Genomic DNA, 23,432 nt, shown 5'->3' on the forward strand with positions numbered 1-23,432 from the left:
TGCCGAATGAAAACAACACTTAAAAAATGCAAACCTCAGAGCCATACTTAAAACATACTTGCAATGAATTGAAGTACCCATCTTTGTGTTATTTAAAATCACAATACACAGATGTTGTACTCATTAAACATGTTTTTTTTTTTTTTTTGAAAACATATTTAACTCTGGCTATGAGTAATATGCAATGAATTGACTTCACGTTGATCAGATTCTATTTACGCTTAAGTTTTCGTCTTACACAGGTAGCCAAACAGAAATTCCTAGAATGCTTCACAGGCACCTGTCCTCTTTTTCATAATACCATAATTTTGCAATGTAGCCTGTGTTACACCCAAATCTCACCAGGTCTTTTCAGCTGCTATGCATGTAAGCAGTAAACATGGTGTGACATTTGATCTTTGTTTGACAATCCAACCAAAACCAACGCAACTGATGGTGTCAGATTGAGTTTGTGGAATGTTAATGAACAAATTACATGTCTTCTCTTCTGTTTCTGACACTCCAGTAGTAAAAAAAAACAATGTAACCTACAATAATCACTATGTATAAGATAGTTTGTTAGTTTTGTCATTTTTCTCATCTATAGTTATGTGCTGCATAACAACATTTTGGTCAACGACAGACCACATATATGACGGTGGGTCACTGGATTATAATGGAGCTGAAACATTCCTATCGCCTATAGTGACGTTGTAGCGCAACACATTACTCACGTGTTTGTGACGATGCTGGTGTGAAAAAAAACCTGACTGCGCTGCCACTTGTATAAACATATAGCGCATACACTGTCCGTGTCAGGGTCAGCCCCTGTTGTCCCACTCTGTCCCTTCCCCGTTTGGCCAGCAGGTGTCGCTGGTCATCCCGTTCTTTATGTTAGTCTTTGTTCTCCCCTGTTACCTGTCTTGTCATGTGGCTCAATGTGTTGAGCATCCAGGTGTGTGTGTGTGTGTGTGTGTGTGTGTGTGTGTGTGTCCTGTGTTCAAGTCCCACCTCCTCTGTCTTTGTATTTTGCTCCCTAGTGTTTCATTTGAGTGTTTCTAGTTCCTGTATCTGGTGATGTTGTATTTGGTTTTTGGTTTTGTTCCTGGTGCCCCTGCTTGTGTCTTTACCTGTTCTGTAATTCCCCAGTGTTAGTTTCTGTTTCCTTGTTTAGTTCTTAGTTTCCCTTTTTTCAGTTCCTTTTGAGTTCATTAGTTTCACCTGTGCCCTGTTTCCTTGGCTTTGTTAATTAGTCTCACCGGTCCTGTGTTAGTCTCGTTACCCCTTTAGTATTTTAGTTCCTGCTTCTGTTTTGTTCCTCAGTGGTTCATTGTGTTCTGTGCGTGTCCTGTAGTGTTTCGTGTTTCGTGTTTCGTGTTTTGTGTTTCGTGTTTCGTGTTTCTCTGGGTTTTGTTAATCCCTTTTTAGTTGTTTGACCCTGCGTGGTCCTTTTGGTTTTGTAGTGTTTATCTGTTTTATTTAATAAACCCTTTTATGTTCCTGGAGCCACTAGTGGGTCGTCTGCCCTTTTTGTGCCTGCACTATGCTTTGTTCCTGTGCCCAAGCTGCCTGGATCCCTGATAGAATGAACCACTCCCAAGGACGATCCCCAGGCTCCGGGACACCTGCCTCCCCTGATGTTCTGGATGTCCAGGCTCGTGTGGAGGAGCTCTGCACTCTTCAGGCCGTCTGGAGACGGCTATCCCTGACTCCAGCTGTCCTCCAGTCACTGTGCTTGTGCCGGGCCCTGACAGAAGCCGGCAACCAACTTCTCCAGCTCTCTCCTGCATCTCCAGAGGAGGAGGTACGAAGGCTGGAGAAGGTTTTTTGACACCTGGTGGATCTGGCAGGGTCGCCTGGGGTACCTAACCCAGGTTCCAGTGAGGCCTCCGCCGCTCTGCCTGAGCCCTGCCCAGGGGAAGCCGCCGCCTCCGCTCCTGCGATGCCCCGGCCGCCCGCGCCCGGCCCACAGGGGCTCATGCCTTTTGACTTTGCCCCTGCTTCTCCGCCCAAGGCTGTCCTGGCCCCAAGCCCCAGACTTCAAGCTCCTACCTCCACCCAAGCGGACCTTGCATGGCGCTGGTGGAGGTCCAGCGGAGGGCCAGGCTGGTTCTCTGTCTCCCGAAAGGGGAGATGGGGACACACCAGGCGGTCCAACCGCCCAGACAGTCCCTTCCTCTTACCCCTCCAGTTCCCATCCTCATCCTGCAGTCCCTTCCTCCTCACCCTCCAGTCGGCCACCAGGCCCACCTCCTACCCATCCTTTCCCTTTTCCGTTTCCTGGCCAGCTGCCCCAACAAGTCTCATTTCTGCCCTTCCCTTTCAGTTCATCTGCCCCATTTCAGTCCCAGTCCCGTGTCCCTGGTCCTTTCCCTTGCCCTGCTCCTTTTGTTCCTTTTCCTTCTGGTTCCCCTACACCATTTTGTTTTCTGCCTTGTGCCCCTGGTCCTGTTCCTCAGTGTCTGTGTCCGTTTGTTCCTGGTCCTCAAGTTCTGCCCCCTACTGTGTTCCCTCATCTGGTCATCTTGTCCCAGCTCCTGGTGTCTGCTCTGTCTGTTTTTGTTCCCCTCTTGTCTGAGTTCTTGGTTTTGTCTGTCCAATTCCTTGGTTTTCGTTAGTGGGTTCCCTGTCCTATTCTGCGTCTTGTCTTGTCCGCCCGTTCTCTGTGGCCCTGGCAGTGCCCTTGCACACGTCCGGTGTCTGCGCATTAGGTGGGGGGTACTGTCAGGGTCAGCCCCTGTTGTCCCACTCTGTCCCTTCCCCGTTTGGCCAGCAGGTGTCGCTGGTCATCCCGTTCTTTATGTTAGTCTTTGTTCTCCCCTGTTACCTGTCTTGTCGTGTGTGTGTGTGTGTGTGTGTGTGTGTGTGTGTGTGTGTGCCTGCCTGCCTGCCTGCCTGCCTGCCTGCCTGCCTGCCTGCCTGCCTGCCTTTCCTGTGTCCAAGTCCCACCTCCTCTGTCTTTGTACTTTGCTCCCTAGTGTTTCATTTGAGTGTTTCTAGTTCCTGTATCTGGTGATGTTGTATTTGGTTTTTGGTTTTGTTAATGGTGCCCCTGCTTGTGTCTTTACCTGTTCTGTAATTCCCCAGTGTTAGTTTCTGTTTCCTTGTTTAGTTCTTAGTTTCCCTTTTTTCAGTTCCTTTTGAGTTCATTAGTTTCACCTGTGCCCTGTTTCCTTGGCTTTGTTAATTAGTCTCACCTGTCCTGTGTTAGTCTCATTACCCCTTTTAGTATTTTAGTTCCTGCTTCTGTTTAGTTCCTCAGTGGTTCATTGTGTTCTGTGCATATGCTGTAGTGGATTGTGTTTCATAGTTGATGTTGGATGTTTATCTGGGTTTTGTTGTTTAGTTCTTGTTAATCCCTTTTTAGTTGTTTGCCCCCGCGTGGTCCTTTTGGTTTTGTAGTGTCTATCTGTTTTATTTAATAAACCCTTTTATGTTCCTGGAGCCGCTAGTGGGTCGTCCGCCCTTTTTGTGCCTGCACTATGCTTCGTTCCCGTGCCCAAGCCACCCGGATCCCTGACAGTCCGTTGCCATTTGAATTTTTCGTTGTACCGCCTTTACCTTTGATTATGGCGCATATTTGTCACGGCATTGTTTCCAGAAGCTTATGCAACATTTCATGCTTTATTTTCATCCAGATTTGCATTTCTCACCAAGATCCTGTATTGACAGGTGAGTTAAACCTCCATAAAGCCTCCATCACATCCCAAAGACCTTAAGTGAGGTTAAGGTCACAACTCTCTGGTGACCAAGTCATACGTGAAAATGATTCCTCATGCTCCCTGAACCACTCTTTGACAATTTGAACCCATTGAATCTTGCCATTCTATACCCATGCCAACAGGGAAGAAAAAATCCATTTATGATGGATGGAGGTGTAACCTGGCCATTCAGTAGATTCAGATACTCAGCTGACTTTACTTTACTGCTGCATAACGTTTCTGAGCTGTAATAATGATCCAGTCATTGGCTCTTAAGTATGTGCGGATATAAATTCAAATGACAATTTTTTTTTTGGCCAGGCAGTGTATCATTATGTATAGTACATAATACTTGATAATCAGGGGCGGATTAAGGTGTACGGAGGCCCCTAGGCTACAGTAGTCTGTGGGCCCCCCAACCCAGCCCCGCGCCAATGGGGGCCCCCTTGCAGGCTGGCACACGTGGGGCCCCTAGGCTTAAGCCATATCTAGCCTGTGCGTTAATCCGCCCCTGTTGATAATGATAACTATGTTACTGATTTGTGTATTTATCATACTGTACTATTCATCATTATTTTAGGGTGTACTTTCTACTTATAAAGAGTTTACTTTAGCCTAGGTGTGTAGTAGGCTATGCCATCTAGGTTTGTGTAAATATGTCTAAGGTGTGTAAGTACAACAATGATGTCCTATGATGTTTGCAGAATATATCCTCGTCGTTAAGTGAAACACACACACACACACACTTAATAACCCATGTACTCCCCTTTGTGTAAATTGTACATTAAGGATTCAATGTGTAAACATGTATGATTCTTAATTTTAATGTTAGGTGTGATTAATCACAGATCAATTAGTTAATTTTTAAAAATAGTTTCACAGGTCCAATTTAAATACAATTGTAAGTAATTATATTTAATAATGACTGCATAATGTATTTCTCTTTTCCATAATGTATTTCGTTAATCTAGAATCATTTTGTATTGATTGGTATTTTGTATTTATACATGTCATGAAGAAATCAGAAATATGCGGCTATAAGTGCTACAAATAGTTGCTATGGCAACAGAAAAGCATAGTCTTTCCGATTAATGCATTATATAAGAGCATTCTCACAACCTCACTACTGCAACATATTAATGTTCTGAAGTGATACTCAAGTTGAAGTCTCGTTTTTAGTGAAGCTTCTTGGTTCAACCTACATCAGCATTTCAATCAAATGAGAAGCAGTATTATTTTCAGTAATGTGCAACACTGGCTCAACAATCCAGTTGCTTTTTCACAGATATATCTACTTAATATTGCATGTCGAGGGAAATTATTAATCTACTTCTCATTTTTTATACTTAGTCAAAACATTCTGTCAAAACATTAAAGATATTCTCTGTAATTGTTTCTTATAGGTACAATTAATATATGAAACTAACATTTTTCATTTTGTATTGTTATTCTTATTGAAATTATTGAACAGTCGCCTATACAAGACACAAGACAGAAAACGCTACACCAGTATACTTACGCCATTGCAGCAAAATAAAACTGTTAGTGTAAAACCTGACTTCTGTGTGTCGTTGATAACGTCCTTTTCGGTCTGACAAAACGTTGTCTGTCTTACTTAAATGACACAGGAGTGACTACGACGCATCCGATTAATTTATATTCAAAATAAATATTGTCTCTTTTACTTTTTGCAAAAGCGAGATTAAGAGAACAAGTTTCATTTCCATTGAAGTGGGAGTTAACGCCTTTTAGAATATTAATTGTAGCGCCCCAGTGAGATTTGAATACTAGAGAGAGAGAAAAAAAAAAACGGTTGTTGAAAAAAAACATGCCCCTTTACAAGATCTCACAAAGCTGGGATGGACTTTTGCGAGATCCCGCAAAAACATTTCAATTACTAGTAATAACTGCTCTGTGTCCGTTTAAACTACAAAGGAAATGTATTTATTGACTAATAATCAACTTTCTGGGCGAATTTTAATTGATTTTTCAATATTTGTGTATACACTTCATAATAGCTGTCTTGCTTACAGTCACTGGCAGTGAATGGACACTGTGCAATCATTAATAAATACGTACAAAAACACATAATACGAAAGTTACGTGGTGTGCATAGTCGATCGGCATAGTTTAATGCTTGAAGCGCGGTCATTTAACTGGACATGTCTGTCTCGGTTAGGTTTATACTTATATTAGTCCATAAATAAATTCTATCTTTTGTACTTTAAACGGACACAGCACAGTTATTATTGAATGTAATTGGAAAAGCATTGCGAGATCTCGCAAAAGTGCACGTTTTTTTGAACCACCGATTTTTTTCCCATCCAATGTCTCTTCCGTGGCTCCGTGGTTTGTTTATTTTTAGCGTAATTTGGCTGCATGTGCTGTAACTGGATGCTTTGTTCAGGTAAACGCTGGTAGTAGCTGGTTATTGATGGGTTTGTTTTCTCTGACCAGTCCGCATTTCTAACTGGTATACAGATGGTGTGAGCGACATTTCATCCTTTAACCTGAGGTTTTATCTTGGATTTGGGGTGGTGTTTAGCCGTTTGGTTGGGGAACGATAAATGCCAGTATAGTTATATACGCGGCTGCTTTGCATACCCTGTGGCTGCTTTGCATACCCTGTGGCTGCTTTGCATACCCTGTGGCTGCTTTGCATGCTCGGCTAATCTGTCATGCAACAATATTTAACTTAATTTAAATGCGTTTGTAATCTATAATAAAAGTATACATCTTTAAATACAAAAAGTCTGGCTGTGCTTTGGGGCACATTTTGTACGCCTTAACATCCCTGTTCCGAAGAAGCTCACAACAATATGTTGTATTTAAAATGATCATTTAAAAAATGTATTTAGATTGAAATGAAATGATCATTTAAATGTTTATTTGAAGATAAAGATAATACAACGCCAAGCCATTAAAATCTAGCAACAAGTCATTAGAATAGATTGTTTCATTCACAGTGGATTGTGATTCAAGTTAATAGTGTCATACGATATTGATTTATTAATAAATAAATAAATAAATAAATAAATGCTATACTTAAAATAACGCTAATCTTACCACACAACCAAGGGCATTGCGATTTTTTCACTCGCTCTTTTCTGCCCCCTAACAAATATTCAGTTACATAAGAAGAGTTAATTTCCAAAGTGAGTTATATACATTAAAAAAATAACTCCAGATCTCAGAGAGCGCGAAATGGGCAAAATCATCAGAATTTGCTATGAGTATGATTTTTTTTACAGTGTGTTTCCCCTCAATTTGGTGTGGAATCTTTTCCCATTTTTTTGTGTGTATGATGAAAAAATCCTTTTCCAGAATAGCTACTGATTGGTTTAGAATAGATTATGATATGAAGCTTTGAGACTGATGGTTTGTGTACAATCAAAATAGTTGCAAAGATAATGCATGTTATATACCTGTAACACATAAATAAAACTCAAGAAATCAAATAAGCATTAATGTACTGAATGATAAAAATTAAGATAATGATTACACAATGTTAAGCATTTTAAATATCAGCTATTCAAATTATAAGATCACACCAGCTTCCCAGGTAACCATTTGCATGATCATGTAACAGAGCCATTGCTTAGTATTGCTCAATTGGACCTTTCATAGTTTTTACTTGATAGATGTATCCCAGCATCCAATTGTGTTCACTATTGCATTAATTTCAGGAATTATGCAGGTTTGCCGTTTCCCAGGTCTGGAGCACCTTCAGGTTTCAGCGATCGTCTTTTTGACCTTCGGCTCCAAGTGAGGCTCTTTTGCATTTCAAATTTTGTAAATTGTCACTCATGTTCACTGCTGTGTAAAAACTTTTTGTGGACTTACAGTCTTAGCTTGGAGGGCAGAGCCCAAGACTGGCTGTGTGAGTAATATGAGGCTTCATTTGATGAGGTCGGCTTCTTCTAGGCCTGTGATGTCAAACTTGGAACATTCTCTGGTGGCAACGCATCAGACATCCAGCCCAAGCCTCGTTTACTGATGCTTCTGATGAGCTTAAGTGCTATGTGAGATATGCGAATGAGGAGAGAATCTATAATGGTGCCTAGTATGGAGGTCTTGTGCAGAGTTACAGAGAGTGAGCACAGGTAGTGGTAAACATAGCCAGCGACTAGTGCAGAGAAAGCCGAAGGTCACAGAGAGCTGTGAGAAACTCATCGTTTCCTGGGTTATGTAAAAGAGCTTTCTCATAGCACTCTATGGCTTGGAGCTTGTCACCCCTTAGCTGATTAACAAATCCCAGAATCCCAAAAGCTTCCCCATCACTCGGATTTCTGTCAATACGCCTCTCTGCTATCATTTCCAATTGCTGAAGACATTGCTCCCCTGTTCTGTTATCTTTCTGAATTTGACACCCTTTCTTGTAATGCTCTATGGCCAGAGACTCTGATCTCTTGTTATGCAGCTGGAAGGTACCATAAGATTGATGGACATTTTGCAGGTTGTCATTTTTTGCTCTGGCCACCTGAAATGCTTCCTGAAACAGCTCCTCTGCTTTGGTGAGGTTTCCCATCTTTGCATGTAAAAGAGCTAGATCTATCATGGCGATAATGAAGGAGGGCTTCAACTCAATGGCCTTCTGAAAATGATGCATGGCAAGTAGGAGAAGGTGTTCAACCTCTTCTCTGTTGGTGTTTTGCCCTCTATTTCTGCACAAGTTGAATCTTTTATTCCTATAGCAGACTGCAATTTGATGGTGAAGAAAGGCTGAATTGGGTGTTTTTTCAAGGGTGCGGTTAAAAAGGTCAATGGACTTATCCATAGATCCAAGTTTTCTGAAAAACTTTGCAACATACCGCATGACGTGAGGGTTGGCTGGTGAAATCCTGAGAGCTCTTTCAATCAGTTCCTCTGCCTCAGTCAATCTGTCATGATCACCTAGTTTTAGACCCAAAAGCGCCATGATATAAGGATCCCCAGGGCTCAGCTCTAATGCGCGCCTTAGCTGTGTACCAGCTGGTGAATCTTCAGTTGTGTTGCTCCCATATTCAACCCGGCACAGCGCTGTAGCATAGCCACAGTTCCAGTCGGGATTGTCTGGATGCTCTATCAGGGCTTTCTCAAAGCACTCTTTCGCTTTCACGTGGTATTTCCTAGAATACATGAGGAAGGTCCATCCCATCTCTCCATAGACTTCCGCATGAAAAGCAGTAGGAGACTGTGCTGGAAATCGCTGCTTAATATCTTCCACCTTCTCCAGATAATGCATGGATTTTACATGGTCGTTCAAGTGGTAGTACAGCCATGCAAAGTCTCCATATGTTACAATGAGCATCTTCTCACATTCTTCATTGTGTTCACGAATGTGGTCTTCAGCCTTCATCAAGTTAGTGAGTGCTTCTCCTGGCTGGTCTTGCAAATAGTTCACAAAAGCCAAATAGCTGAATAAGTGTTTGGCCCCGGCTTGATCAGCTGAACTGAAATTGATATCATTCTCAAGTCTATTTTGCAAGTCACTGAGATCAGTGTCCTCTTTCCTGAGACCCCAGGTGAAGTGGCACTGAAGCTGAATAAGTTTCATTTTTAGTGAAGCATCCTGGTTCAACCTACAGCAGCATTGTAAGCAAACAAGAAACAGTATTATTATCAGTAATGTGCAGCACTGGTTTAACAACCCAGCTGCTTCATCATAGAGGTATATTTCCTTAATATTTCCTGTTGAGACTAATATTAATCTATTCGCATTTTTATATTTAGTCATAACTTTCTGTCCATACATTAAATCTATGCCAATTATTCTCTGTAAACATACCTATATGTTATTGGTGCAAAATATGAAACTAACATTTTTGTATGTTGTATTGATATTCTTATTGAGATAAATGATCAGTCTCCTATACAAGACGGATAACACAGAAAACACAGAAAACCCCAGTACACTTACGCCATTGCAGTAAAATAAAGCTGTTAATGCAAATCTTGACCTCGATGTGTTGTTGATATCGTCGGTTCCGGTCTGATAAAATGCTGTAGGTTTTATATACATAAGAGTGACTATGACACATCCCTTTAAAAAATACAGCAAACAATGCTGTTTACTTCTAGCTGAAACGAAACTTACAGAATACCTTTCGTTTCTCTTTTGTTTCAAAAGTTGCCCATTGGCTGCATTGCTTGCTCTGAAATCGTAAAAACAAAAATCCTGTCCTCTTAAGAGATATTCAGTCAGATGTTTATGTGGGTAGATATTGTGTGAGAAATGTAATAAATCAGGCTGGTGAAAAACCTAAATACCACTGTACACAAAGTTAGATGTAAATCAGTAGAATGTACAGCCTATTAATGAAAACAACACTTAATGCAAAACCAGAGCCTTACTTAGAACACACCCCTCTTTGTGTGTAAGTTTTCTTTTTACACAGGTAGCCAAACAGAAATTCCTAGAATGCTTCACAGGTACCTGTCCTCCTTTTCATAATACCATCATTTTGCAATGTAGCCTGTGTTACACCCAAATCTCACCAGACTGCCCTTGCAGGGTCTTTTCAGCTGCTATGCATGTAAGCAGTGAACATTTGATCTTTGTTTGACAGTCCCATAGCGACCAAACCAACGCAACTGATGGTGTCAGATTGAGTTTGTGGAATGTTAATGAACAAATTACATGTCTTCTCTTCTGTTTCTGACACTCTAATGTAACCTACAATAATCATTGTATATGATAAGATGTGTATTTGTTAGTTTTGTCATTTTTCTCATCTCAAATGTATATGTGCCGCATAACAACATTTTGGTCAACGACAGACCACATATATGACAATGGGTTACTGGATTAGAATGGAGCTGAAACATTCCTATCGCCTATAGTGACGTTGTAGCGCAACACATTACTCACGTGTTTGTGACGATGGTGTAAAAAAAAAAACTGGCTGCGCTGCCACTTATATAAACATAGCATATATAATTATGTACAGTACATAATACTTCATAATGGTAACTATGTTACTGGTTCATGCATTTATTATACTATATTCATCGTTATTTTAGAGTGTACTCTTTCTACTCATAATGAAAATGCTCACTGTAGCCTAGTTGTGTAGCAGGCTATGCTATCTAGGTTTGTGTAAGTATGTGTAATTTGTGTTATTTTAAATCACAATACATACATGTTGTACTCATTAAACATGTCAATTTTTTCATTTTAAAAAGATAATTATGAGTAATACGGAGTGAACTGAAGTAGCCAAAGTCACGTTGAACAGTTTCTATTTACGCTTACGTTTTTTTTTTACGCAGGTAGCTATACAAAAATCCCTGGAATGCTTGACGGGCACCTTTCCTCTATAGTACCTCCGTAGTACCATAATTTTGCAGTTCAAGCCATTAGTCACAAGTACACTTATAGTATTTCTAAGGTTATATTTAGCATAATACAATTAGATACTACTGTCATACCAACAACATTATTCGTGAATTTCAAAAGCGGAGACGTCACTCTCAGATTGTTTAAAGCGTTGCTATACGTTCTGACATCCACTAGGTGTCTCCCTAGGTTAAAAATATTGGTTCGAAGCCAAAAGCTTCAAAAGCTTCATCATAAGTCAATTTAGTGAAAAGTACTGAAAACACACCATATTCAAGCCTTGTTTTAATACGAACTGTAGGACATTTATGATTTACAGTGTATTTGCCTCACCTGGCAATGATCAATTCATCTGCTGGGCTGTCAATTTTTCATTTAATTGTGATTATTGCTCCATGTCACTCGTTTTTTTCAGTCTTACCTGCTAAACACATGTAGGAACCCATCTTTTGGGTTTTAATATATAAAATAAGTAGCATCGTTCATTGTCACATACTCTATAAACAGCATACTTGCCAATTTGGTAGTAAAATTAACCTATGAACAGAGGTCTATACATATCTGTGTACCAATGTGATGCTGAGTAAGTGTTACATAGATTTTGTATATAATTCAGGTCGATATCTGTTTTGAAAAACATCCAGTTATTAAGAGATCGGCAGTGTGTGGATGTTGCTGTGTGGAGAGACAGTTCCTGCAGGTTGGTTTGGTGTTTCCTTGCTCTGTCCTCATCTGGGAACCAGTATCCTTTTTATGTTTGTTCACTGGTGCAAATATTTCTGCAGCATCACCTGTGCTTTTGTGGTTACCAAGTTGGTGGCTTCTGCACCTTGTTAACCAAATATTCGTTAGCAAGCCCATTCATTTGAGAGAAACCAGATTGCAATGTATGGTAGTACAATGGAATGGTGTGTTCATTAATAGCTATATACAGGATGCGCAGTGTTACATTTGTTATGAGTCGGTCATAATGCAGATAAATATAATCATTTTTATTTAATATATTTCTTTAACAACCATTGGTCGATATTTCAAGTAAGTTTTGTGGAAAGTACATTTCTTTGTGTGTGTTTAGATAAAACGTCAGGAGTAATAATCACAGAAGGGCAAACAAGATCTCACTAAACAAAGGACACGTCACATGTGACACAGGTCATACACACAGGCTCGTGGTACGCTGCCTGACTTCTCTGCAGCATAGAAACATACAAGCGATGAGTCACCCACTTCTGTAAGGTGTTTCTGCTCCTTGGTGTGTCCCGGCCAGGGTGCCTAGGGTTCCCAACTGTGTTGGGAGGCTCGGACCTCATAATATCTGCTATGCAAATCTAGTTTTACTCGTATTTCTATAATAACTGTATTGCAGAGAAGACTGCACCTGTTCAAAACTGATAAAAGCACAGTTTTTGTCAGCATCACATTCTAAGCATCAGCTGACCCGGTTAATATCTACACAATTGAAGGCTCAGAAAACAGGCTGAATAGGGCTACATTTGGCTGTAATTAGCAGCCAATGGAGGGATGTCAGTCTAGAGTTTGAATCACTAAAACTTTTGGTCCTCAGCCACCACTGTTATCACTGCATATTACCAAATGCTATACAAATCTGTACAGTGATGGATTCGAATATTTTTCTGAAATACAGTTTACAGTTTATCTTTAAAAACAAGGATATGTAGACTTTTAATTACAGTGTGAGAACGATTTATTGATGAAAAGCTCATCAAAACAGAACCACATAATATGCTGGAAGGTCAAGTATGCATAGAAGGAAAAGAAACAGCACTTAAGAAGACTGATGTAGTAAAATTGATAAAACATTTTTAAAATGAGTTTTAACATTAAATTATCAAGGTAGAGCTCCATACATGATCTAAAATATAACAGTTCAGCTACCCTACCTGTATTTGTAGCTTGTTAATGACATCTTTTATTCATGCGACAGAATTCATTAGTATCCCATTAATTATCCCATTAACATTGTAGAACATAGCATATAGCTAATGCTACGTTCCATTTACCTTGGGGGTTGGAAGCTAGAGCTGGGAATGACATCACACCTGAGTTAACAGTATTCCAGTAAGTCAGAAATCATTAGCAATACCAGTTATAGCCAGGTTCATTGTCAGCTACTGTTAACAATACCAGTTGATTACAGCACATACAAAAACCATAACAATATGTCCATAGATAGTGGTTTGTTAGACTGTACTATGTGTACGACCGATTTAATGAGACACGAAAAATGTTGCTAATATACAGTATAAAAGTACAGCTTTCACTTCTGTTGATGAAGGGCGCGGCCATCTTGAATTCTGAGGTCGGGGTTGTAGAGGACCCTCCGGCTTTCCGAGTCGGAACTCCGACTTCAGGGGGCCTTCCAGTTGAAAATCTCAACTCATTTGAGTTTCATTTTTTCTGCAAAGGCAGCTGTGAGGTCATCGGATTCAGAAGAGAAATCACTTGACTTCTTCACATAATGGCTTGCTTGCATCTTCTGCCTATCCATGGCAGACAGAAAAGCCAGAATTTCAGAAGCCTCGCTAACCTTTCGCCGGCCATGAGTCCACCTCTCTGCTATCTGCCTGAGCTTCTTTGCTGCTTGCATCCTGTCTGAGCTTTTTATCTGCATCTGGTAAGCGATCCTGAACTGAGCCACAGCCTGATCTTCAGCTTTCCTCTTGTACAGGAGAAACACACCATACCTGGTGTGACAGTGCTGCTTGTCTGGCTCCCAGAGAGAATCATCCTTCAGTAAATCAGTGAAGATCTTCTCTGCTTCAAGCAGCTGACGGTTTTCAGCGTACGCCTCAGCCAAGCTGACCTGGGCATGTATGTTAGAAGGCTTCAATTCCACTGCCTTTCTGAAATAGTAGATGCATTCTTCAGTTTTATCCCTCTTCCGGGCCATAGGAATACACTTGGTTGCCCTGTCTGTTTGCAGCATCTGGATGAGCTGCTGTCTGTGGCACAGTCCAATCTGATGGTACAGGAAGGAGGAATTTGGTGCCAGTTTCACTGCTTTTCTGAGAATCTCCAGAGATTCCTCAGTGGATCCTTCTGCCCGTAAATACTTAGCAACATACCTTGTCACCTGGGGGACATCTGGAGACAGCCTGAGGGCATCTTTAATAAGTCTTTTAGATTCTTGTTTACTGCTACTCTGAAGTTTCAGGGCCAGTAGCACCTTTATTTCAGAATCATCGGGTTCCAACAGTAACGACCTCCTAAGCTGAAAAATGGCCTCACTGCTTTCCGGCTTCATCCTTGTGTCTCGGTTCATCCCTTCAATGCGGTAGAGGACCACTGCATATCCTGTGTTGTAGGATACATTGTCTGGGTCCCCTTGCAGGGCTTTCTGAAAGCTTTTCTTTGCCTGGTCATAAAACGAGGCCCCAAGCTTTAAGAAGGTCCAGCCTTTTTCACCAGCAATTACAGGCAAACCGCAGGAATACTGTGAGGACCCAGGAACGCCCTTGCAGATTTCTTCCACTTTACTAAGGTAGGTCACGGCATCCTTCAGATTCCCAGAATGATAATAAACCCATGCCAAGGTACCAAAGTTTACCAGAAACTCTGTGTCAGCCTTTTTGTCCTCCGTTAAGACATTCTGGCCTTTAAGGAGAAACTCCAGCGCACGCTCATTGTCCCCTTGCAGATGACTCACAAAACCTAGTATGTTCAGGTATGTTGTATGGTATCTGCGTGGGCCAAATTTGACTCGATCGAGAAGCTTTTCTGGGATGTTGCAAAGGCCTTTAACGTCAGATTCATTGATTCTCCAAGTAAAAGGGCATTCCAGTCTTTTCAACTTGGCTTCCATTTCACTGGAGAACCCAAAAAACAGTCACTCTAAGCAATGCAATGATGTTGCAAATGTTAAGAACTAGCTTTACCAATGTCAAATGTCATTTTAAATTTAGAGATCATACTGTATATGGCAGACATGATTAGGCAACTATAGGTATTAAAGTCTCTTAAAATTAGCACCAGATGGGTGAAGCATTAGGCCTTAATTCTCTAACAATACATTTTAGAATACATTTAAGTGATTGAATACCAGACATGCAGCAAAGGGTTTCAGCATAATAATAAAACAGAAACAAATTAGAATAGGCATATGAAATATCAGATTTTACCTTATCCTTTCAGCGTTAAATTAATGCTGTCGAGCATTGATCGCGACAAGGCTGTTCAGTTTCTCCAGAAACGAAACCGAAAGCTTACTCAATATTACACCAAACTTATTGTAAAACGTAAGCTTTTTAACGCTAGATGGCGCCATTCGAAAAAGAAACGAACCGAAAATTGCTGACTTCTGAAATTGAGACACCTAGAAAACTTTCCGATTTGGGTTACTCAATACACGTTGTAGTTCCGTTCTTAAAAGATTTACGTAAATGGAAAAGAAAATTATTGATTTCCCTTGAACTAATGTGTGAAGTACGTTCCAGACCAACTAATAAAATAGGAATTTATTTGTAAGTTTATGGGAATATAAATAGGAAATGCTGTGGAATTATTAATAAAACTATTATTATTCTTCCTATACAGTTGCCCCTCCTCAGCACTTGAGTGTGTGGAAACTACAGCAGAAATTCATCTTCTGTGATTGAGTAGCGGTTCTTATTTAATCTGCGTCCTTCCTCGAATGTCTGCGCCACAAATCTCACGATAGGAAGTTTTACGTATACAGCCAACAGAAATCAATTCAATCTTTTGCACAAAAAAAAAAAAAAACTTAAACGTGAATATATTCTATGTGTTTTGAGTGTATCGTCCCTAATTAATCAACGACGTGTATGTGAAACTTCTATCGGCGCAACGTATAATATTCATTTATTACATATAATATATAGCCTATTTATACTGTATATATAACGCGCAATATCCAGTTACCCGTGCAAGTTTTGCTTTCATTTAATTGCAAGATGAAGTTAAATTGAAGTTAAGGGTTCCCAGACTTTGTTAAAATAGTTTTATTTATCAAACGCTTTTATCCAAAACGACGTAAAAGTAAAGTAAATAGCACATGTGATAACACACAATCTTAGTTACAAAATAATTTTTCTGGTTCACACACCGACGTACATCTTTGTTTTTAAGCTTTGCTCTTCAAACCTTTTTTTTTTTTACCGCCCCCCTACATGTGTAGGTACCCTCATAATCACCCATGCTTTCCAGGAAACAAATGCAGTGGATACCACGAGCTCGGAATGAGTTAAAGTTCTCCGCGGGGTGACGTGGGAGGGGCTTTTAGGTATTTAAGTAGGAGTAGCTCTGAACTAAAAAGACAGACTAACTCATTACTCTCCACATATCGCAATGGCACTGCAGAACTTGTGGGATTTCATTCAACAATACCATCAATGCCTCAGATCCCCTTTCTTTCCTGTGCTCTTCTCGCTCTCCGTTTACCTTGGCTTCTGCCTGCCATTTGTCATCTTGGATCTTCTCGCGCCTAGAGTGGCTTTGGTGCGAAAGTACAGGATACAGCAGAAGAACGACATCTCCTGGGGCATGATGTGGAACTGCGTGGCGCAGTGCCTCTACAACCACGTGATGTTCATCTTCCCACTGAGTGTGATTCACTGGTATTACAGGCCGACGTACCATCCGTCAGATGCTCCTGAGCTTCATCGTATGATCCTGGAGATCGTCGCCTGTCTCCTCCTCTTCGATTTCCAGTACTTCGTCTGGCACCTCCTCCACCACAAAGTGCCCTGGCTCTACCGTACCTTTCACAAGGTCCACCACAAGTACACCACCACGTTTGCCCTCACCACGGAGTACTCGGGCGCTTGGGAGACTTTATCTCTCGGCTTTTTCGCCTCCATCAATCCACGGCTGCTGGGCTGCCACCCCATGACGGAGATGCTCTTCTTTGTGCTGAACATCTGGCTTTCGGTGGAGGACCACTGTGGCTACGACTTCCCCTGGTCCACGCATAGACTGGTTCCCTTTGGCCTGTTTGGAGGAGCACCCCATCATGACCTGCATCACCTGAGGTTCAAGTCCAACTACGCCCCTTACTTCACACACTGGGACCGGCTCTTTGGAACGTTGCACATGGAGTGAAGTTCTGCCTTGATGCAGATATGGACTGCAGGTTCAAAGAGTGTCATGCCAAACACCAGTCTGACTTTAGAATATTTCAAAGAGAACCGATTGCACTGATAAACAGCGAGATGAAGAGCTTTACGCAACAGTATTAATTTATTTAAACATTTCAACATTTTTGAAAAATGTTCTATTTATTCCCTGTGATGCACTGGCATCCCATCTAGGTTGTGGAAGATGAATGCATGCATGAGTGTATTATATTTAATCCAATTAAATATTTATTTTTCTGTACTTGTGGTGTGAGCTTCATTTATAATGCAAACGCAAACTGAACACCTGCTGAGGCAAGAAAACATTTTAAATCACAGAAAAGGCACTAGTTGCTAGAATGGTTCAGTGAATTCAAGTTCAGCTTGTCTGAACAGCACCCTTGCTGATTTATAGGCTTCCCAAATTTCCACTATACTTCTGCAACAGGTTCCACAGATGATACAAGAAGGGACATGAAAACGTACGAACCTCAAGGCTTGGCCTCAATTTATGTGTTCAGACCAGTAGGTGTTAGGCTGTAAACAACATAATCTGGAACAATTTCACCTACAGAAAAAATGTTGTATATGAAATTGAATCTACTGGATATATACCTCTGCAGAACTGCTTAAGTAAGCTAATCAAAACGGGTAAAAATGTGTACCTCTGCATGTCACTGGGGCTGTACCTTTGTGACAGTTATTTATGAATTGGCCTCTGCAGAGAGAGCAGCGACCACATGACCGAGGTGCGGTTAAGACATGGCCTTTTTGCGTGCGGTCCTGGAGTGGAAGAATCGTAAGTGAAAAGCACAGGAAACGGCTCCTCTCTCTGCTTGTGTCATACTTCCATCTCTTTCCTTCCTTTAATTTTTTGAGAATAGCCAAAGGCGTTTTTTTTTTTTTTTTTTAATGATCCCAAAATAATACATTTTCCGTAATCATGAAGTGCCCAGGGCGCATTTTAGAATGTGTTTAATTCAGAATAGATTCATTTCACTGATAAAGTTATGTAAACATTTGGACATTTTGTGAACCTTGGATGACTCATTTCCCTTCTGGGAAATTCCATTGTTTGCCCAAATATGCAAAGTAATCCCGGCAGTGTCAAAAGACTGGCTATCTTTTAAGGATTCATTTATCCTACTTTACAGCTAGGGTCCAATGTCAAAAACTCCAGACTGGAAAGCCCCTCTGAAAATACCCATTTGTTCCTCATTTGCTGCCTGTTCCTGCCATGCATGCACGTGACTTTATTTAGTATGCACATGCTCTGATTTCCTTTATATCTTATACACTGTAGTTTGAAAGTATTTGCTTTTGGTATATGTATGTGAAATTCCTTGAAATTACACTTGTGTGCAGGATTTTTAAAGAAACCAAAATAACAAAAGAGACACATGGCTTGTATAGGTTTCTCTCTTTTCCTGACACATAGGGTCAAGATGTCACAGTTCACTAATCTTACGAACTGGAATTTCCTAGATCTTCACAAACCTGTCATACAGTTGCAAATGGATTGGGCTCAGCCTTGTGTATCCAGCTATCTCTTATAATATAGTAATTGTTTGTGATGATGATACATTTCAACATTTAGAAACTTTGTCATGGCAACAAATTAGCCTCCCTGCAGATTATTGGCAGATATAAACAGGCTGCAACAGACAATAGTTTATAACCCGAATCTGCTGATACATTGTTCCAGAAGGAGGCATCACCATTCAGGTTGATGTAAGCATCCATCCATCCACCAATCCTATCCAGTACAGAGTACCAGGAAACCAGGCAGCACAGGACACAAGACAGGAGCACACCTAGGATAGCACCAACCAACCAACCAACCAACCAACCTTTATAACCTCTCAGATTAACCAGACCTAGACTGAGACATTGAAACCATAAACGTGTGTCAGTGCAGCACAGCATGCACAGTAATGTATACATAAAAAACTCTTAACTTCCCCTCTTGTGAAATGTTTCATTTCCCTACTTGTTATAAATTAGATGTCCTTGACTTATTTTGGCACATACTCCAAACTTTCATTTCTGCTTTTCATATAAAGTCAGACTCAGATTCAGGAACATTTGCAAGATATGTCAAGAGTACTGGGGTTTTTATTCTGGTGGCACAGAACAGACACACAGCATCAGGTAACAAAAATATACATAAAATATACATAGAAAATGCAATAATGCTATTGGATATGCTGATTTATAAGAGGTACTGTTCCATCCATCCATCCATCCATCCGTCCGTCTTTTAATTATTTATGCTGGTCAGGGTCATGGGGGGGTGATAAAGCCCCTACCAAGGCAGCACAGGGCATAATTAAGGTGGGGGCAATTATATATACTGTATATATTTTTTTTAGCAGACTCTGTTATCCAAAGCAACACCCCTCCCTCTTCCACCCAGTTGTGCTATGCTGGGTCATGAGAATCTGAAGCTGACCCCAGAGGCTACGGGCCCAAGGCAGGGAATAATCCAGGACGGGGCAGACACACCCTATTCATAGACCTATGAACAATTTGGAAACTTCAACTCACCTCAGCGCATTTTTAGACTGTGTGGGGAACCCTTGGGGAAACCCCACAATCACACAGGGAGATCACACATACGTGTGCAAACTCCACACACATAGAGCTGGGGTGGAGACTCAGACCCTGGTCCCAGAGATGGGAGGCTGCAGCACAGCCCCCCAAAGCAAATTCTTTTCTTTCTCTTTTTCTGTCTGTCTGTCCGTCTGTATCTGGGTTAACTTAAGCTAGAAGTAATGATTGTCCAATAACAGTTTAGTTAAGGAGCATTCCTATTGGACAATCATCTATCTTAAGTTAACCAAGCTAACTGAGAAGTCCTGCTCCATGGGACACCCCCCTAGTCGCAAAGGCCCAAGATGAATTTGCATTTGGACTCCATGCCTATGATCAGATCTTCAAATCTTGTGGCTGGCAGATTGCTGCCGTCTCTGGACCCTTCATCGAGGCCCTGAACCCCAATTTCTCCGGCGGCCAGACACAGGCCGACCATGTGCTGTGACCCCCAAGCTTCACTTGTATTTGCATCTGTGATAAAGACAATTTCCTGCATGAATACAGTATCGCTATTTTACTGCCTGTTTTCTGAAAGTGACTCTTCTTGCTTGTTAGTTTCTGTCTAACTGTAACTTGTCTAATATTTCACCACGATTGCATTACTGTCCTTGTCATTCCTGATTGTGAATCATTAAACTTCCTTGGATCTTACTACTCTTTCATTACACTCCTGGTAAACATCCATCAAAAGCCAACACTGTTGATCTTCCTTGTGTGTGAGATTCCATTTAACCTTTATTTAGTGGATGCTTTTGTGAGGCAAATGGCACATTGCCCAGGTGTCACGCCGCAGGATCAACCATCATGCAGCACCTCTGGAGCTGGGGGTTAAGGCTGGGGCTCAAACCAATGACCTTCTGATCATGGGCACAGAGCCTCAGCCTGTAGAGCCACTCACCGTACAAGTGCAAGCAGTACTGGAGCAAGAGTTGCGTGGAACATATGTTCCAACAAACAAAGACAGTCAAAATCAGCCGAAAATACATTATTCCGGAATACAGAGTTTTATAATTGCAGTTAGTCGATTATTTGGGGGTATTCCACTACGCCATAGACCAGACATATCTTGTTTTGGTTTACCTGCAGTTCTCATTTCTTCCAGACACAGTGAAGGAAGCGAAATTTTTTTCCATTGCTTATTTTGGTTTCCTTCTGCAGACCACATGATAAAATCACAAGGCAGTGTTTCCCAACCCAGTCTTCGGTAATTCCCAGACAGTCCATATTTTTGTTCTCTCCCAGCTCCCAACACACCCATGCAAGGTATTTGGAGTTACTGATTGGCTAGAAGCTGGGAATGAGAAGAATTGTGGGCTGTTTGGGGATTCCCGAGGACTGGGTTGGGAAACACTGTCATAAGGCCAAATGAAAAATAACCGAGGATATATCAAAAAGTGATGCAATAACTGGTTTAATATGCTGCAATAAATGCAAACTTGTGCTTAAATTGGTCATTTAACTGATGTGGTTAATGAATTACTTAATTCAATCAAATAGAGAACTTCATTCATCTCTGTGGAGATCCTTTCATATACCTCATGTTGTTCTCCAAGTCAGGCACACGTATACAGTTTACTACACCATGACAAAGAAAATAATGTTTAAATTAACTTTATGTTTTATAAAACTATAATTTTATGCCTGGCGAAGTGTGTTAGTTCAGCCATTTCAAAACCTATTCTCAAGCCACTCCAGTATTTGCAGTAGTCGTTCAATATACCCATGTATTTGTTGACTTGACCACCAGAATCCCTTCTATAGCTAATCAGTACCTCTCAAATTAAGTTAATTAATTAAGTGGGCTGGTGAAGAAATTTAACAAATATATCGAACGGCTGAGGTGCCCCTGAGTAGAGATTTTGATACTGAAGCGGTGTTCATCTAGCCATCCAGTAAGATATCAGTAACTTTTTAGAGAACAGAAAAAGTTTTTTTTCATTGTTTATTGTGTTACTGTTTGCTACTATTGTGCTTTTTTCTTGAGCAAATAAGAATTACTACCCAAATAAATTACCTTAAACAATATGTATGACAACCCAAAAATTTTGCATCATACTGAAAGTGAGAAAAAATTGTGCACTACAGGGTCAACCAGGGGGCGGCATGGTGGTGCAGTGGTTAGCACTGTTGCCTCACACCTCTGGGACCTGGGTTCGAGTCTCCGCCAGTTTGCATGTTCTCCCCATGTTGCCGTGGGGTTTCCTCCGGGTACTCCGGCGGAATTAGAGATTTTGATACTGAAGCGGTGTTCATCTAGCCATCCAGTAAGATATCAGTAACTTTTTAGAGAACAGAAAAAGTTTAATTGGCGTTGCTAAATTGCCCTTAGGTATGCATGTGTGAGAGAATGGTGTGTGAGTGTGCCCTGCGATGGGCTGGCCCCCCCCATCCAGGGTTGTTCCCTGCCTCATGCCCGTTGTTTCCAGGATAGGCTCCGGACCCCCGCGACCCAGTAGGATAAGTGGGTTGGACAATGGATGGATGGATGGGTCGACCAGCATCCCAGAAGCAACTGGGGTTGAGACTAGGGTTGGGTATCATTTGGGGTTTTTTCGATACCGGTGCCAAATTGATACTTTTAAAACAGTACCGGTGCCAAAACGGTGCCTGAACCGATACTTTACAAAAGCCACAAAATGAAGGTGGATGACTCAAGAATACATATTTATTGAACAAAAAATTGAATGCTTAAAATTGAACAATATATTAAAAGTTTAAAGTATATATGAATATATATGTAAATACAAAAAACAACAAAACATGCGCCACCTATGTAATGTTAATTTAACATTACATTAGCCTACCACTAACCTGCGGAAAGGTTGCTGTCGTCATCATAATCGGTGGACTCCTTTTTGCTACGGTTGGTATGACTGGGGCTGGGGTTATCCACACCGATCGTGCCAGCTGTTGTCCGCAAGCTGTCAAGCACGGTGCATCCCTCTGCTTTTAAGTTTATTCCGTGTACCCTCAAATGTTTCATTCGATTTGACATGTTTCCCCCTTTACACGCAACTGCTGTAAAACATTTGCTGCACGCCGCGGTGTTGGAATCCTTTCTTGTGAAATATAGCCACACTTTCGACCGTTTAGTTTTAGGCATTTTAACAAAAGTTGTTTAATTTAGCAAGCTAAGATAGCGGTAGACCACCTGCTGCCGTCAGAGCAAGTGTAACGTTAGTTGCTGCATTCACGCGCATCTCGGATGGTCTCATTTCCTGATGATGTCACGTGTGTGTTGATGAACCTTATGCTTATTACAACTGTGTCATCATAGCCCCAGAGAACAAATATTTCAATCGACAGTTCAGGCATCGAAGTGGCACCGAAATTCGCGTTTTGTTTCGGTCCGGTACATACCGGTTATTTCGGTACCCAACCCTAGTTGAGACCTAATGTCATATGATGACACGCTTAATTTGCTTTGTTAGCCACCGGTTTTGTACTCAGCAATACAGATCCTTAACATGCCAAGCTACACACTGCTTCCAATGTAAAAGTAAAAAGAAAAGACATATTTAAGAACTTCGACACCACCTTGAATTTATAGGCCCACAAAGGTTAATATTATCCACCTTTTCAATTGCAGAATTATAAGATATAATGTTACTTACACAACAGGTGGTGTGATGACATCATGCCTCCAGGGCTGTGGGTTCATTTCCCCACCCCGCCTATTTTTCACGCCCATGTTTGTGTCAATAGCATACGTCCATTGGGTTAGGTGAATTGGTGCGTCTGCATCAC

General features: G+C 41.1%; 3 protein-coding genes across 3 annotated transcripts; 1 reads left to right on the plus strand and 2 right to left on the minus strand.

Annotated features, from left to right (window-relative positions):
- Nucleotides 1-7,054: 7,054 nt before the first annotated feature.
- Nucleotides 7,055-9,584, minus strand: LOC111853758 (interferon-induced protein with tetratricopeptide repeats 1B-like). Its single transcript, XM_023831030.2, has 2 exons — nt 9,580-9,584; nt 7,055-9,241 (listed from the first exon to the last, which is right to left on the minus strand). The coding sequence occupies exons 1-2, from the start codon at nt 9,582-9,584 to the stop codon at nt 7,807-7,809; spliced, it is 1,440 nt and encodes a 479-aa protein (XP_023686798.2). The 3' UTR covers nt 7,055-7,806.
- Nucleotides 9,585-12,012: 2,428 nt separating this feature from the next.
- On the minus strand, nt 12,013-15,842 carry ifit9 (interferon-induced protein with tetratricopeptide repeats 9). Its single transcript, XM_072703787.1, has 2 exons — nt 15,138-15,842; nt 12,013-14,825 (listed from the first exon to the last, which is right to left on the minus strand). Exon 2 carries the CDS (start codon nt 14,819-14,821, stop codon nt 13,397-13,399), a length of 1,425 nt encoding a protein of 474 aa, XP_072559888.1. The 5' UTR covers nt 14,822-14,825; nt 15,138-15,842; the 3' UTR covers nt 12,013-13,396.
- A 433-nt stretch (nt 15,843-16,275) lies between these two features.
- Nucleotides 16,276-17,352, plus strand: ch25h (cholesterol 25-hydroxylase). The gene has a single exon (XM_023831031.2). It carries the CDS (start codon nt 16,324-16,326, stop codon nt 17,074-17,076), a length of 753 nt encoding a protein of 250 aa, XP_023686799.2. The 5' UTR covers nt 16,276-16,323; the 3' UTR covers nt 17,077-17,352.
- Nucleotides 17,353-23,432: the final 6,080 nt, after the last annotated feature.

Source organism: Paramormyrops kingsleyae, chromosome 20, assembly GCF_048594095.1.
Source record: "Paramormyrops kingsleyae isolate MSU_618 chromosome 20, PKINGS_0.4, whole genome shotgun sequence".
Lineage (NCBI taxonomy): Eukaryota > Metazoa > Chordata > Actinopteri > Osteoglossiformes > Mormyridae > Paramormyrops > Paramormyrops kingsleyae.

Bases quoted from the DNA above. Each gene is read 5' to 3' on its own strand.
- ifit9 (XM_072703787.1), bottom strand. From the start codon at position 14,821: ATGGAAGCCAAGTTGAAAAGACTGGAATGCCCTTTTACTTGGAGAATC.
- ch25h (XM_023831031.2), top strand. From the start codon at position 16,324: ATGGCACTGCAGAACTTGTGGGATTTCATTCAACAATACCATCAATGC.